The sequence below is a fragment of the Rhamphochromis sp. 'chilingali' genome, assembly GCF_963969265.1.
Source record: "Rhamphochromis sp. 'chilingali' genome assembly, chromosome: 2".
Lineage (NCBI taxonomy): Eukaryota > Metazoa > Chordata > Actinopteri > Cichliformes > Cichlidae > Rhamphochromis > Rhamphochromis sp. 'chilingali'.
Window position 1 is genome coordinate 55752889 of NC_137930.1, and position 14222 is coordinate 55767110.

Genomic DNA, 14222 nt, shown 5'->3' on the forward strand with positions numbered 1-14222 from the left:
AAAATGGGAGTTAGGAGTTAAACGGGTTAATTAGGTATAGAAGCATTTTGGGGGAGGTAACAAAAAATTAAAAAACAAAACAAAAACAACAAAAAGTAAATAAATGAATAGCAGGGTTGCCCCTTAAAGACCTCCCGTGTCTTTAATCCTTCTATCAAATCAGAAACTGTCAGAAACTGTGTGTGACATCTCCCAGACTAAAACTATTTTTCGTCTGTGCGCTCAAACGACTTTGCACTGTTCAGACGAGCAGTTTATTAAGCCTATGGCACACTGGCCAGGGGACAAGAATGTACTGTGCGCCGATTGGCTCAGACACCTCGAATGATCTGCTCAGAGTTTGTACAGAAGGAGTGCGTGGATGAAATGGTGTGCGTATAGGGAAGGCAGAGGATGGGTTTTTGGGGATGATTGTTATATAAAAAGGACTTGAGCTCACTGAATCGATCTTTTAACGTGCCCGAAACCCGGGGAGGCTGGTTTAAAATCTGGATGCTGTGAGTAAATATCATCTTCATGTTTTGGCGTGCACAGCCAGCCGCCCGTTATCTGCCGCTATTATTTAATTATTTAATTAACGCTTTTTTCCATGGCGCTACAGTCATTTCTGTGTCTAGATTTTACACATTAACGTTGACTAGTTATTTTTTAACCTGTGCATTCACGTATAAAACGCACTTGTGTCCTCAATATTGTTCAATTTCCTGTTTTTAAGTGAAAATGTGCGTCTAACAGTTAGATCGGCGTTTAATGCCGATAAAGACGAATGACGCAAAGTCAGTGGGTGAAAACCGACCTGCTTCAACTGTAGCTCCAATAGATGGTATTCGGATTTCATCATGAATTATTAGTTAGTGATGTTGCACTCCTCTTTGTTTTTCTGTGCCACAGTCAACTTATTAAACTAAAGAAAGCAACAGTATACCAGTAACATCCACCCTATGAGTTTTCCTCCCTGAATCCGCCCTTTTTACATCCAGGTGTGAAACTTTGCGGCTGACTGACCCTCTAGAGTTCAGGTGAATTTAGACCAGAGACAGCGGTGAGGATGGGACGTGGAGGCCAGCAGACGGGGCCAGGAGAGCCTGCCAGCGGGAAAGCTAAAGGTGTTTACACCTGGGAGGAGGTGCAAAGCCACTGCAGCAGGAATGATCAATGGCTGGTCATCGATCGAAAGGTTTACAACATCACTCAGTGGGCCAAAAGGCATCCAGGAGGGTTTCGAGTCATCGGCCACTATGCTGGAGAGGATGCCACGGTACGTTTTCATTATACAGACCTGTGCTTTTTTTCATGTGATTTTATTTTGAAAGACATCAAATGACAAAGTAGGTTTCTCTTCGTTCATTTCACGAAACATTACCTGATACTCCCCGTGACCCAGACATGGAGGAACATTTGAAAGAGGATAAATGGATATACGAATGGTTGACACTTCAACTGTCACTTTTCAGGGGGGAAAAATCCAGAAGTCCAGATTTTTGAAGTTTAAAAAGCAGTTTCATCCTTTTTGCCAAACTCTGCTCCTAGTATGTCTGCACTGTAAAAAAGAAAAAGTTGAGAAAACTTTAAATTTCAAGGCAACATGATGCAAGAGATTTTTGAGTTTTCTCAACTTCTGCCAACTGTAGTTGACTTAACTAATATTTTCATGTTCTGCCAACTTGGATCTACTTGTTCACCTAATTAGGATAATCCTGTAAGTCTAACAAAGAAATTCTGGTTTTAATGCCATGTATTTCTGCCTTCACCAAACAAAGATATTCCTGTTGAATTAACATACAATTATTCCCTCCAAGGCCATGTATTCCTAAATTCACCAAACACAGATATTCTTGTTGAATAATCATACAATTCTTACTCCAGTGAGTTGAAAATTTACCAATATTAATAAAGAAAAATGTATGCTGTTATCGTACTTGAAAAAACACTCAAACAGATATAGAATAAAACAAAGCACAACTGAATGTTATGTAAAAACGTATTTATTTTTTTCAACAGTGCTTTCAGTATATTTCAGAAGGTCATGGGCAGTGGGGTGAATTTCTGTAAAAAAGCAAACAAACAGAAAAAAACGTGTTGCCAGTTTCTTTAGGGTGCTTTGAGCACCCCAGCAGAGACATTAAAATTCCAGAGTCCAGAAAAAAAGAAAAGTGTCCAGCAGCTTAGTCATTCATGTTCACACCCTGACTGTCCTGTAAAAGCTTAACTTAACTATTGCACACTAAATAGGGTAGTGCAACAAACAATTGCCTATGTACCCAGACATTGACATTTTACATGGGCTTACGATGATGAACTACAGAAGTCAAAAGTCATTAGAAATGTTACCATCAATGAACAGCGAACTATCAGGTAAAATACCAGTTCCATGCTTCAGGTGGAGTGAAAAACACTATAACAAATCTTTTAAAATCCTACAAGACAAAATTTCACCATAGATTCTCAATAATACAGATTCATCTGACTAATATTTACATTTCAAATAATCACTTATTCACTTCACCTTCATATTGACCGACCAGGTCAAAATGAACCATTCTGTTTTGACTGTTCCTTCTTTTCTCCCTTCTTCCTTTCCTCCCTCTTTCCTTCACTTATTCCTAATTAATTTTAACAGTTCAAACACTAAATATGCAACTCTTTGTAACAGGTGAACGATTATATAGAGGGAAAGGGGTTGAACTACTGTTTTTTTTTTTACATGACTCTACAATGCACTTGAACATGTTTAAGAACAAGTTAAACTCATGTCTGGCTTCCCCATTAACAGACACAGCAAAAGCTTTGTTTTTAGAGACCTTATGCGCTGTGAGCATCGAGAGCCACCGAGTTCAAAAAAGATGCCCTGAATTGCTTCAAAGGTAAACTCATCTGCTTTGGATAATCAATGTTGAGGGCATACAGAAGGCCAAAGAGGTATGCCAGAGAGGTCTGGAATGTTATGTAGCACGATGTCCCCTTCCAACACAACAGCCTGTTCTCAAACAGAAGTATTGGCATCATCATCTTGCAGGATGGTCAGGATGGCAACTGATGCACCGTTCAACACTGGTTCCAAAATGTCAGTGTCCTGAAGAGAAGAAAAGTAAAATATGAATTATTGAAAGCTAAGAAAAATTAAAGACAAAGTACATTTCTAAAGATCTTAACTTTAACCTCTATACCATGATGCTCATTTGACTCATGGAGGTTTTAAAAAGAAAAAGCTTATTTTCCTTTAATTAACGGCAGAATATCTTTCACCAACCAACCTTGTGCTTGTGATGAGTTTTGTACAAAAATATTTTCTGCTGTTGAACTCCCACTAAAAATGCCCAGGTGCTCCTCAGCAGAAAAAAAAGCAGCGAGAGTTATGACAACTGCAATCCTCACCATAAAATTATCTGGACTGCACTGAGGAAGTGGACATTTCCATTTTGGATTAAATCATCTTTTAAAAACATCTCATAGCAATTAGTTTTGCTTGCATTACTTTTTTGTACTTACTAAGCACTTCAGGAAAACCTGTGTTGCATCCTCTCCGAGGAAAATGGGCAGGCCTCTCAGTGCTGCTGTCTTTCGGTGGGACACAATGTCAGATGTCTAAAGAGTATTCAGTGGAAAACAAGCATTTAAATTAGTATAGTAACATGGTGTACCTACACACAATGCAAAATCAGAACTCTTATAGTAATGAAAATAAAATACAGATCAGGCCCAGCAACATGTAAAACTTAAAAAAACAAAACACCATTTTAACGATTTTACTTTCTTTTTACAAATTAAATAAAATACCGCCAAATAAAAACAAAGTAATGACTGATGACATTCATTTCCATTGATGTGTTTTGGCTGAAGCCAACATTTTTTTCTGTTATGACCAAGGTATACTCTCTTCTAAAAATGTCAGGTAAAGGAGCACTTACCTGTTCATCAAGTTTATCCAAGATGTCTTCCATGTCCTCACCAAGAGCTCCCTTCTTAGACCGGTATAGTTTCAGCAGGCCAGGCACAAATTTGTCGAGGGATGCATTGAACGTCCCCAGGAGGTCTTTGCTTGTGATCCGATGAAATTCTTCAGATATCTAAACAAGACAATAACCAAAATATTGCCATTTATTCAGCACAGAAAATTTCTGGGTAGCTGCCTTGTACAGTCTGCACCATGTTGTATGCCTGACTGTGTTATCAACCGCAAAATCTACTTCAAAAATCTCTCATGAATACACATTTTTCACAGGAATAGAAACACCCTCCACAAAAAACAGTATCAATATGCAAATACATATTATGTTCACACTGAAATGTGGAATTTTTGTGGATTTTTACTATTGAGTGTGACCTTGAGAGGTGTGATCGTAATGCTCCAGGTGTTTTAAATACACATACAAAGTCTGTGTGAATGCATGGCCAATGTGCACCTTGTCCGTGATGAAGGCGGAAATGTTTCAAAAGAGTCTCTTGATTGGAGCTTGTGAATTTGCAAAATCGGCATTGCATGAAATCCACCCCTGAAACACAAGAGACATAGTCAATTTTGCCAAAAGCACTTTTGCAATGGGATAAAACATCCATATCTAACACACAGAAGGAATCCATAGATGCAGGAGCTGAATACATCAACAAGCCAAAACCAGAGACATCATGAAAAAAATATGTAAGGAATCATATTAACTTACATATAACCACTTGTCTACTATATCAAGTATATGATTGATAACATACATGACATGTAACATAAATGCAAGCTTGAATTCAAACATTTGTTTTGTTACTATGTTAAAAAAAATGCAATAACTCTAGAAAAAATAATACTATCTGTAACACAATATACATCAACAACACACAATCATTCCTTAAATATTGTCTCCTTCCCCATTATGTAAAAAGCTCTGAAAATGTAGCAATCTTATAATATAGAGCATGAAGTACAACTTTAATTTGCGTGTGACAATTAACTTACAGTACATTAGGCAATCTTACACCAGCTGACAAACTGTCAAGTCAGCTTTAAACATTACTTTAAAGTAACAGTGCTATTGAAAAAGTGAAAAAACAATATTAGACAATATGCAAGTTACTTATATCACTGTCATATAATTGGCGCACATATCCTACACCGACCCATGAACGCGTCTCCATGACAACGCGTGCTTGGCCCAGTTTGTTGTCAAGGTTAACATAACGTTTTCATGCAAAGATAACATTGAAACTGGTTACAAAACGGGTAATAAGCTAATAAGTTTTACCATGGCAGAAGTGCTGTAAAAAGCCAGTGTGAGATACCGTAATTTAGTGATGTCTGTCTAAATATCAGAGTGTTTAACATTACTTTTTGCGCTGGGCCACTACTCTGAGCTAAAACCTTCAGAGGCTGCTTGTAGCCCGATTACGACACAGCGGCGCCACGAAGGCTGCCCAAATTCATAGTGGACTCCTCTAAATGTGTCCGAGAAATACGTCCTCCTTACAATAAGCATCACTTAAAATGTTTGCAATATTGAAACATTTCAATATAATGTAGAAAAAAAACGAGAAAAAAAAAGTACGGATCGGACTCCCCGATCCTTATTGCGCATGTGCAAATTCTACCTGTGGAATTAGTTTTAATATTACTCTTTCTGGGTCACAAAATAAACTTTTAAGATATTTTCAGGCGTTAATGTAGCTGTGTAAATTGCTAATATCTGTTCAGTTTATTAAGACAACATATGCTTGCAAAAGCGCTCCGACGTTTTCGGAGACGTCTGTTACCCACCAGCTCGATAGCTAGCCGGGGGGAAATCAATTAAGTCACTTAGATAACTTAAAAATGCTATTGTTGGCCTTTTTCAGTGTTTTACTAGTTCCATCCTCCCGGGTCCTCAGGAGGATGCAGCCTAGGCGCTTGTAGAAAATCTTAATAACACATGTAGTTAGCTTACCTGCTAGGGTAAATGGTCGGAGCTCCAGCACCTGTCCAAAAGAATTATACACTCCAACTGCAGAAGTGAAAATCCTCAATGGTCGAAAAATTGCAATTTACATCCAAATCTAGCCACGATGGTTCAAATTTTCTTAGGAGGTTTTTAGTCTAGAACACATGGTAAACCACTATCACACAGCTCAGGTCTGCTCAGGCTCAGTTGAAAGTTCGTTTGGTTTAGTTCAAACTTGTTCAGACCACATGTGCCAGTCATCTACGGGGTTTCCCACTGGTTCCCAACTTGACTCAGAAACTCTGCTCAAAAGTTGATAATCTTTGTTATGCTGTCTAGAAAATCTTAGTTAGGACAACAATGAAAGAAATTTGTTGGGTAGACAAGCTTTTTTAGGTTGTAAATGGAAAGTTTTATTTCTAAGTCAGTTTAATTTAAAAACTTTAGTGAAATCAACAATTGCTAGTTATCGTTTTTACAGTGTGTGAAGGTTCTCAGTCATCCAGGTCATCGTAGTCAAAGGAGCTTGGAAAGAAAAGCGTCTGGACTTCTTTAAGTTGCTTGAAGACGTTTCACCTCTCATCCGAGAAGCTTCTTCGGGGGGGGGGTCCTTTTGTCCCTCTGTGGGGGGTTACTCCCACTAGGTTTATATCTGGGACTCTCCACCATTTGACCTTAGAACTGAAGAAACTTCTCGGATGAGAGGTGAAACGTCTTCAAGCAACTTAAAGAAGTCCAGACGCTTTTCTTTCCAAGCTCCTTTGACTTCTCTGCTCCTAATACTTCTTGATCTCTCAGTTCCTCAAAGCAACCTTCTACCGTTAAGCCGGATAAAGCAGTTCATGATTTTTTTTCTGTGGCAGCTCCAAAACACTGAAAGAGACATTCTACTGACATTTTTCAAGAAAACTCTTCAGAGCTGTCGTTTATTTAGTTATTTGTTTTATCAATTATTTATTTATTTTACTCTATTCTGACTTGACTTTTCTAGTATCTCAAATTGACAGCAATTAATGAAATAATAAATAAATAGATTTTATTGCAACATTGGAAGGGTAAAGAGTATCTTATTAGTATTTTATTTTAGAGATAAAAACTCAGTGGTTTCTCATTTCTTACAAAACATAGTGTCTGTGCTAGTCCCCTGGCACTCCTCGCATATTGATAAGTTCCTTGCAATTGTGACAGAAAGGGCTTTCACACACGCCCTAAATAACTGTTCAAGAACAAAAATATTAGAAACTCCAAAATACTGACACAAGTACAGAACTGATGCAGAAGCTTGTTTTCCATTTTATTCTGGTCAATATTCATTTTTTGTCTCATTGTGTGAGGGTGGCCCCCATATTTGAAACCCCTCAACTATGACTGTACACAGCTTTGCTATACAGCAATGAATTGCTGTTTCAGTTTTCAGTTTTCAGTTTTATTTGTCATATGCAAGTTAGCACTGGGTCAACATTGCAATGAAATGTGTTTGACGAGCAGCAGTCACTCAGCAGCAGGTACAGTAGAAGAAAATATAATAAAAAATAATAATTAAAAAAATAGAAAAATAGTAAAGAGCAAAATATTAGAGAGACGTGGTAAAAGAGAAAAGATGACTAAATATATATGAATCTATAAATATAAATATATGTACACTATTGATTAAATAAGAAAATCTTGAAAAGAAATATGACGGGAGGGCAGATGGGATATTGCACAGGAATGAGCAGCAGAAAATTACAGTATTGCACTTTTTTAAATATAAATATCAATAACAATAAAGTGGAGTGACCAGTGCAGATTAAACAGAGTTGTGAAGCTGCAGGGTAGCTTCTGAGTGCGTCCTGTGGAGTGTGTGTGTGTGTTTAAGTGTTGTGGTTGAGGTGTCGTATGGCTTGGTGGTAAAAACTGTTTTTAAGTCTTGTAGTCCGAGCAGACAGGCTCCTGTAACGTCTGCCAGATGGTAACACTGCTGCTTTAATGCTGTGGCATTACTATGAACAATTAAATCATGTGAGAATTTATCTTTAAACAGTTTTTTTTAGGATCTGAAAACTTTTTTGTTTTTGATTAAATTTCTTTCTTTCTTTTTTTCTTTTTCTTTTTGCTTGTTTCTTTGTTTTTTAGGAAGCATTCACTGCTTTCCATCCTGATCTTAAGTTTGCGCAAAAGTTTCTGAAGCCGCTGCTGATCGGAGAGTTAGCGGCAACAGAGCCAAGCCAGGACCGGGACAAAAATGTGAGCCTTTAATTAAAGTCCCTTATTTTTTTATTGATAACATGTGAGTGATGTTGTGAAATAAATGTAAGTTAAAAAATTAGCAGATCTGTTTTGTTAATTATGAAGTGCTGAGTGTTGGGAGCATCTGAGATTCTAGATGGTCAGGTTTTGTTACCTTGAACAAACAAACACTTTTACAAATGTGATATCAGTGCATCACCTTTTCAGCTTTTTAGAATGGTTTGTTTCTTCTTCTCTGCACCCAGGCAGCCCTCGTGCAGGATTTTGAAACTCTACGAGATCAGGTGGAGAAAAAGGGTCTGTTTCGAGCTCGGCCTTTGTTTTTCTTCCTCCACCTCAGTCACATCATTCTGCTAGAAGCCCTTCCATGGCTCATTGTTTCAATGTGGGGGACGGGCTGGATCCTGACCTTACTTTGCTCAGTTTTGCTGGCAACTGCTCAGGTAATTGAGACATGAACTTTTCAGACATAAACTTTAAATGGGTCCTAGTATGCATTTCTGCAAGTAACACAGACAGGGACTAAACAACAGGGAAACACATGCAGGATAAACTAAAACTCAGGAAATTGAATATGAACTATAACTTTCATCTTGGCAAAAGATAGTTTGCAAAAAACAAAAAACACCTAAAGACAAAAGCATAAAGAAACCCACCAGGAAATGACTGCTATGTACAAAACTCAAAAGATTAAAAACACCAAAAATACAAGAATTTAAAAACAAAAGGAATAATCCAAAACTTCAGTGTCCATGACACAGTGTATCCCCACCTGACACAAACTCAGCTGACCCAAATGGGTGATGGAAGTCTCCAGGGATGAAAAACAAAAAGCAACAACACAAGGGCTCGGGGCTAGTAGAACAGGGTAGCTGTTCATTTGGCTGAAACAGAGGGGCAGCATGGCCGAGGCTCAGATCTGTGGGATGGCATGGACCAACAGAGAAAATGAAGCAATTCAGGGCCCCAGCAGAGGGATGAACACAGAGTTGTTCAGGGGGTGGGCACGGAGGCCTGTGACAGAGACTGGACCATTCCTGAGGCATGGCAGGAGGTAAAGGGACATCTCTGGTGGCTTGGCTCGTAACTGGCAGAGGACTGGATTCCTCAGGTGGCCAAGATCGGCTGAATCCACCAGGGGCCAGAGGTGAAGGGTCAACGGACAGTTTGGACTCTACGTCCTGTGGCTCAGGCAGCTCAAGGTCCTCTAGATAAGGACACTTAGGTGGCTTCTGGAGCTGCACTGTGGGGCAAAGCTTGGGTTTCAGACCCTCTAAGCACTCAGTTTCGATTCCTGCTCTTGTCTTTTTACGAGTCCAGTGATGGAACGTAGTCCTAAATTGACCACCTGCAGCACAGGCTCTGGCTGTATGTGGCCAGTATAACAGCTGTTCCTTCTTCTCTAGTCACAGGCTGGATGGCTGCAGCATGACTTTGGTCACCTGTCGGTCTTCAAAAAGTCCACCTGGAATCACCTGGTCCACAAGTTTGTCATTGGTCATTTAAAGGTAACCTCTCTCAGTTATATTCTTTTCATATAAATTAAACACAGGTATTAAAAGATCGATTTTCTCAGGGAGCTTCGGCCAACTGGTGGAATCACAGACATTTCCAGCATCACGCTAAACCCAACATCTTCACCAAGGACCCCGATATCAACATGCTGAATGTCTTTGTGCTTGGCCAGACTCAACCTGTGGAGGCAAGCGGGACTAAACGAATATTTTTGATTTCTTCAAACATTCATACGGTCCAACTTCTTAACACCCCCTCTTTACCTCTGTGTTGCAGTACGGGATAAAGAAGATCAAAAACATGCCCTACAATCACCAACACCAGTACTTCTTTCTCTGTATGTTTTGTCTGAGAAGAATAAAAACTATAATTTCACAATGTTGCAATTTTAAAGTAAATCTTTTTGTATTTTTCTTTCAGTGGGACCACCGCTGCTCATTCCAGTTTATTTCTACATGCAGATAATGAAGACCATGATATCCCGGCGTGACTGGGTGGTAAGCTGTCAGGCTACAGATGGTTTAGTTTTGTTTTAATTAAATATTTAAGGATAAGGGCTAAAGAAAAACATTAAAGTAAAAACAGAATAAGTTTAAAATAAGAATATGGTGAATTAAGATTATTTTTAAGCAGAAATTATCAGGATAAAATGAACTTTTTTGTCTTGTGAAGGATCTGGCGTGGTCCTTGTCGTACTACTTTCGATTCTTCTCCTGTTACATCCCGCTGTATGGCGTGTTTGGCTCATTGGCACTCATGTTTTTTGTCAGGTAAATATTTATAAAACAAGTCAACCAAATTTTTTTAATGCTCTTCCTAATACTACTGATATGTAAATAATTAACTCATGATTTGTTACCAATTAACAGACTGACTCAAACTGTAACACAGACTGTGGTACTCTTTAGCATCATGTTATAGCATCTTTTCAATCAAAAGTATTATATTGTTTTTAATGTTACAGGTTTTTGGAGAGTCACTGGTTTGTGTGGGTTACTCAGATGAATCACATACCGATGGACATCGATCATGAAAAGCACAGGGACTGGCTGACCATGCAGGTACTTGTACTACTTTTACCAGCAGGCACTGCTGACATTTGATGACTAAAACATTCCCTTTATTATGTTTTTATTAACTCCTTCGTGGCCTTTTGACAGTTACAATCCACCTGTAATATTGAGCAGTCCTTCTTCAACGACTGGTTCAGTGGACACCTCAACTTTCAAATCGAGCACCAGTAAGTGAAATGAGTGCAGCAAATGCAGACAAATGTATGTTCAGCATGCTCACACTGCTGAGAGTTCAAAGTTGATTACTGATATTAAATAAGAAACAGTTGTTCTACAGATACAATACTGTTCAAATGTCTTGAGATAATTTATCAGAATTTCAGGAACAGGACTACACCTCATACACTCCCCTTCTCTGTCTATATATGACCCGCCTGTACGACAAGCTGTTTGTTCTCGGTTTTTTGCCTCACACTGCCTCCCTTTTCCAATTTATTCGCCTCTCATTCGTACATGGGGGTTTGTCTGGTCTGGGAGTGGCTGCCACTCCCCTCTGAGTCCTCCCAAAAACCGCACCCTCCATTCATGCGTGCACCATCTGTTGTTACCGTCTAGAAATGGAGTTGAACCTAAATGATAATGTGGTCGCAGCTAGTGAATTTCCCTCCAATGAGCCAGACTTCCCTGTAATTTTTATAAAGGTTCTTGAGCAATAGTTCTCCTTTGTCCCTGATCATTTTCAAAAGAATATTTTATTGTTTATAAAGCCACTTAACTGTTAACGGTGTTGGGTTTGTTAGTGAAAAGTGAATCATCAGAAAAAGCAACTCATCACGTTACTCCATAACATGACCTTTATATTTTGCTTAAAAGGAGCCAGACTTTATTGCAACTTTTTACAGCGGTCTTCAGCAACAGTTTCTTAAGGTTTTCGGGTTTTTTATTCAATATCAGTTGACTATTCTCAGAGGAACGTTTCTTTGTTTGTTAAACTACTTAATACTGACCTATGAATAATTCGAGCATTAAAAAAAGGAACTCAAGCGTCTATGTATAACAAACAACTTAGCAAACAACTATTGTGACATTGTATCTTTAAGCACTTTGTTACCGGTAGTGGATGGGTGGCTGTCGAGACTTCATTTTTAAGCAAGCATGGGGAAAAAAAGGCTGAGGTAATAACACAAGAGCTGTACTGAAAATCAGTGACAACAGGTCTTACTGAGTGATCAACAAAATTCTCATCAATATGACAAGTGACGATCGAAGAAGGAGAGAGGCACAACAGCGAGTGTCTACATCCAAACATGGTGGAGGCTCTGTCATGTTTTGGGGCTGCATTTCAGCCAGTGTTGAAGTTGACGGAATTATGAACACAGAAAAGAACAGTCAGATTTTGATTCACCACATCACACGTTTTCCACGAAAAACATCTAATTGACCATTGCATTTATAATGATGATCACACACAGTCCCAGTGCAGTGAAACACAGAACAACAACACAACTGGACTCCCCAGATCCCAGACCTCAGCATTGTTGAAGCAGTGAAGCAGCACCCAAAAATAAGCTTCGAATGTCTTTCTAGAAGTCTGGATAACTATTCCCGAAAACTACTTATTTATGCATCTTTTAATAAATTATTGACCTATTATTCATTTTCCCAGCAAAACGTAAAGAAATGAGGAGTAGCTCAGGACATTTGCACAAAACTGTACAAGCATTAAAGATCCACGAAACTCTCTCTTTGCCTACATCAAAGTGAATCATGGCGTCATATCTGAGGGAAAATTCCTCTTTCTTTTCTCTCTCAAGCTTGTTCCCTACCATGCCGCGCCACAACTACCACCTGGTGGCGCCACAGGTCCGCGCACTCTGTGAGAAACATGGGATTCCTTACCGGGTGAAAACGTTGTGGCGAGGCTTTGCTGATATTGTCACGTAAGTGCAGACTGTTAGAAAGATTGTAAATACAGTGCATGGCTCAGTCTTCTTTTATGGAAAGATTGACTTTTCTTTTGGACTTTTACAGGTCACTGAAAAGCTCGGGGGATCTGTGGCTCGATGCATATCTCCATAAATAACAGACGGCATTTCCTTGACTGATGTAGAGGAAGCGTTTTTCTCTTTTTCATCAGAAAGCGATTGTATCCATTTCAAGTTTAAAATTCAGTCGAAATTGTGGGAAGGATCTTTCTCATTATTGGTGTTATTGTTAAGTCTTACTTTGGTTTTCAGATTTGCTGATTTTTATAGATCACAGGGTTTTCCTAAGTTGCCTTAAGAATATCTTGATCAGCAGCGGTGTGATGTTATAAACACAGTTGTGAAACTTGCCCCTGTGACTCATTTAAAATGAGTTTTCATTTTTCTATCTTGTGATAATATTTGAATGATTAAACAGGATAATTTGTTTTCATTCAAACAACAAACTATATATTAAAATGTTTATTATCTCCTGTCTAACGTGCAACTTTGTGTAACTTTAAATACAGCTCTTCTGTTCTGCTCTTTCAGTATACAATAAAGAAACCGTGTTGAAAGAAACCGTCACCAAATCTATTTTAGAAAACACATTCCAACAAAAAGCTCAATGTAAATGACACTTTACGGCAGCAACATATATGCTGCATATAATCTCACTTTTAATGACAAAAACAACAATATGCAGAAGCATTTCTTGCTAAGTGATGCTGAAACGCTGCAAAATCGTGATAATTTTACGTTACTTTTAAGTTGCTTACCAAGACCATATGGTGGACACGTTTTTATCTGATTCTCTCCACATCTCTGAGAGGTTATGTTGCTAATTAATCTTACCGGTTGTGAGTTGTTCAAACAGGCGTTTCAAAACCAATCATGGTTATTAACAGCAGAGCTACACAATGAGGTTTTAGGGCTATTTTTTCATGAAAGAAAGAAATAAAAACAAAAATAATCATTTGAGATCAATAAAACAAAATGAAACCTATTTGGACTCAAAATTTAAGTTTGACTTTGTTTCTGATATAGGGTATGTTATAACTAGAGAATAAACAGTAAAATATTCAGAAACGTATCACACTGGATTACTGATCTTTGCCTCAAAGATGTAATGTGTGCTCAGTGATGATCTATAATCACTAAGACTCTGACACCTGACACCTGTGTTTTTATGTACCTGTGTATATCTACTTGTCCTAACGTGCTCAGATAATTGTTGAAAGTCTGAATGTGGGTCTTATTCACACAGTATCTACAGTATCCAAAGGCTCTGAGCTTTTCAACAAACAAGCACGTCTATGAATTAAACAGCTGTGTAAGCAGTTTGACAGATGTTTGTGACTGACCTGTGTTCTTTCTGCACAGTGACCTATGAGTAGACACGACAGCCTTCATCTCCAAACACAGCCTCCACTTCTTCTTTGTTCAGGGACAACAGGGTTCGTGGCTCCAGTCGGGACCTCCAAACAGTCAACAGTCCTGCAGAAAATACAGTCAGGCCAATCATTTGCAGTCTATCACAAATTAAACTGTAGTTTCCTAAATGCACGATCACTTCTGACAGAAAGTGTATGCTATAGATG

The 14222-nt window shown here is 38.6% G+C and overlaps 1 protein-coding gene across 1 annotated transcript; it reads left to right on the top strand.

Moving 5' to 3' along the window:
• The first annotated feature begins 341 nt into the window (after positions 1 to 341).
• On the top strand, positions 342 to 14007 carry LOC308387870 (acyl-CoA Delta-4 desaturase-like). The gene is made up of 13 exons (XM_080868208.1): positions 342 to 497; positions 981 to 1258; positions 8016 to 8126; positions 8375 to 8572; positions 9536 to 9637; positions 9706 to 9831; positions 9921 to 9981; positions 10065 to 10141; positions 10317 to 10414; positions 10609 to 10705; positions 10805 to 10884; positions 12472 to 12597; positions 12689 to 14007. The coding sequence occupies exons 2-13, from the start codon at positions 1049 to 1051 to the stop codon at positions 12738 to 12740; spliced, it is 1338 nt and encodes a 445-aa protein (XP_080724334.1). The 5' UTR covers positions 342 to 497; positions 981 to 1048; the 3' UTR covers positions 12741 to 14007.
• Positions 14008 to 14222: the final 215 nt, after the last annotated feature.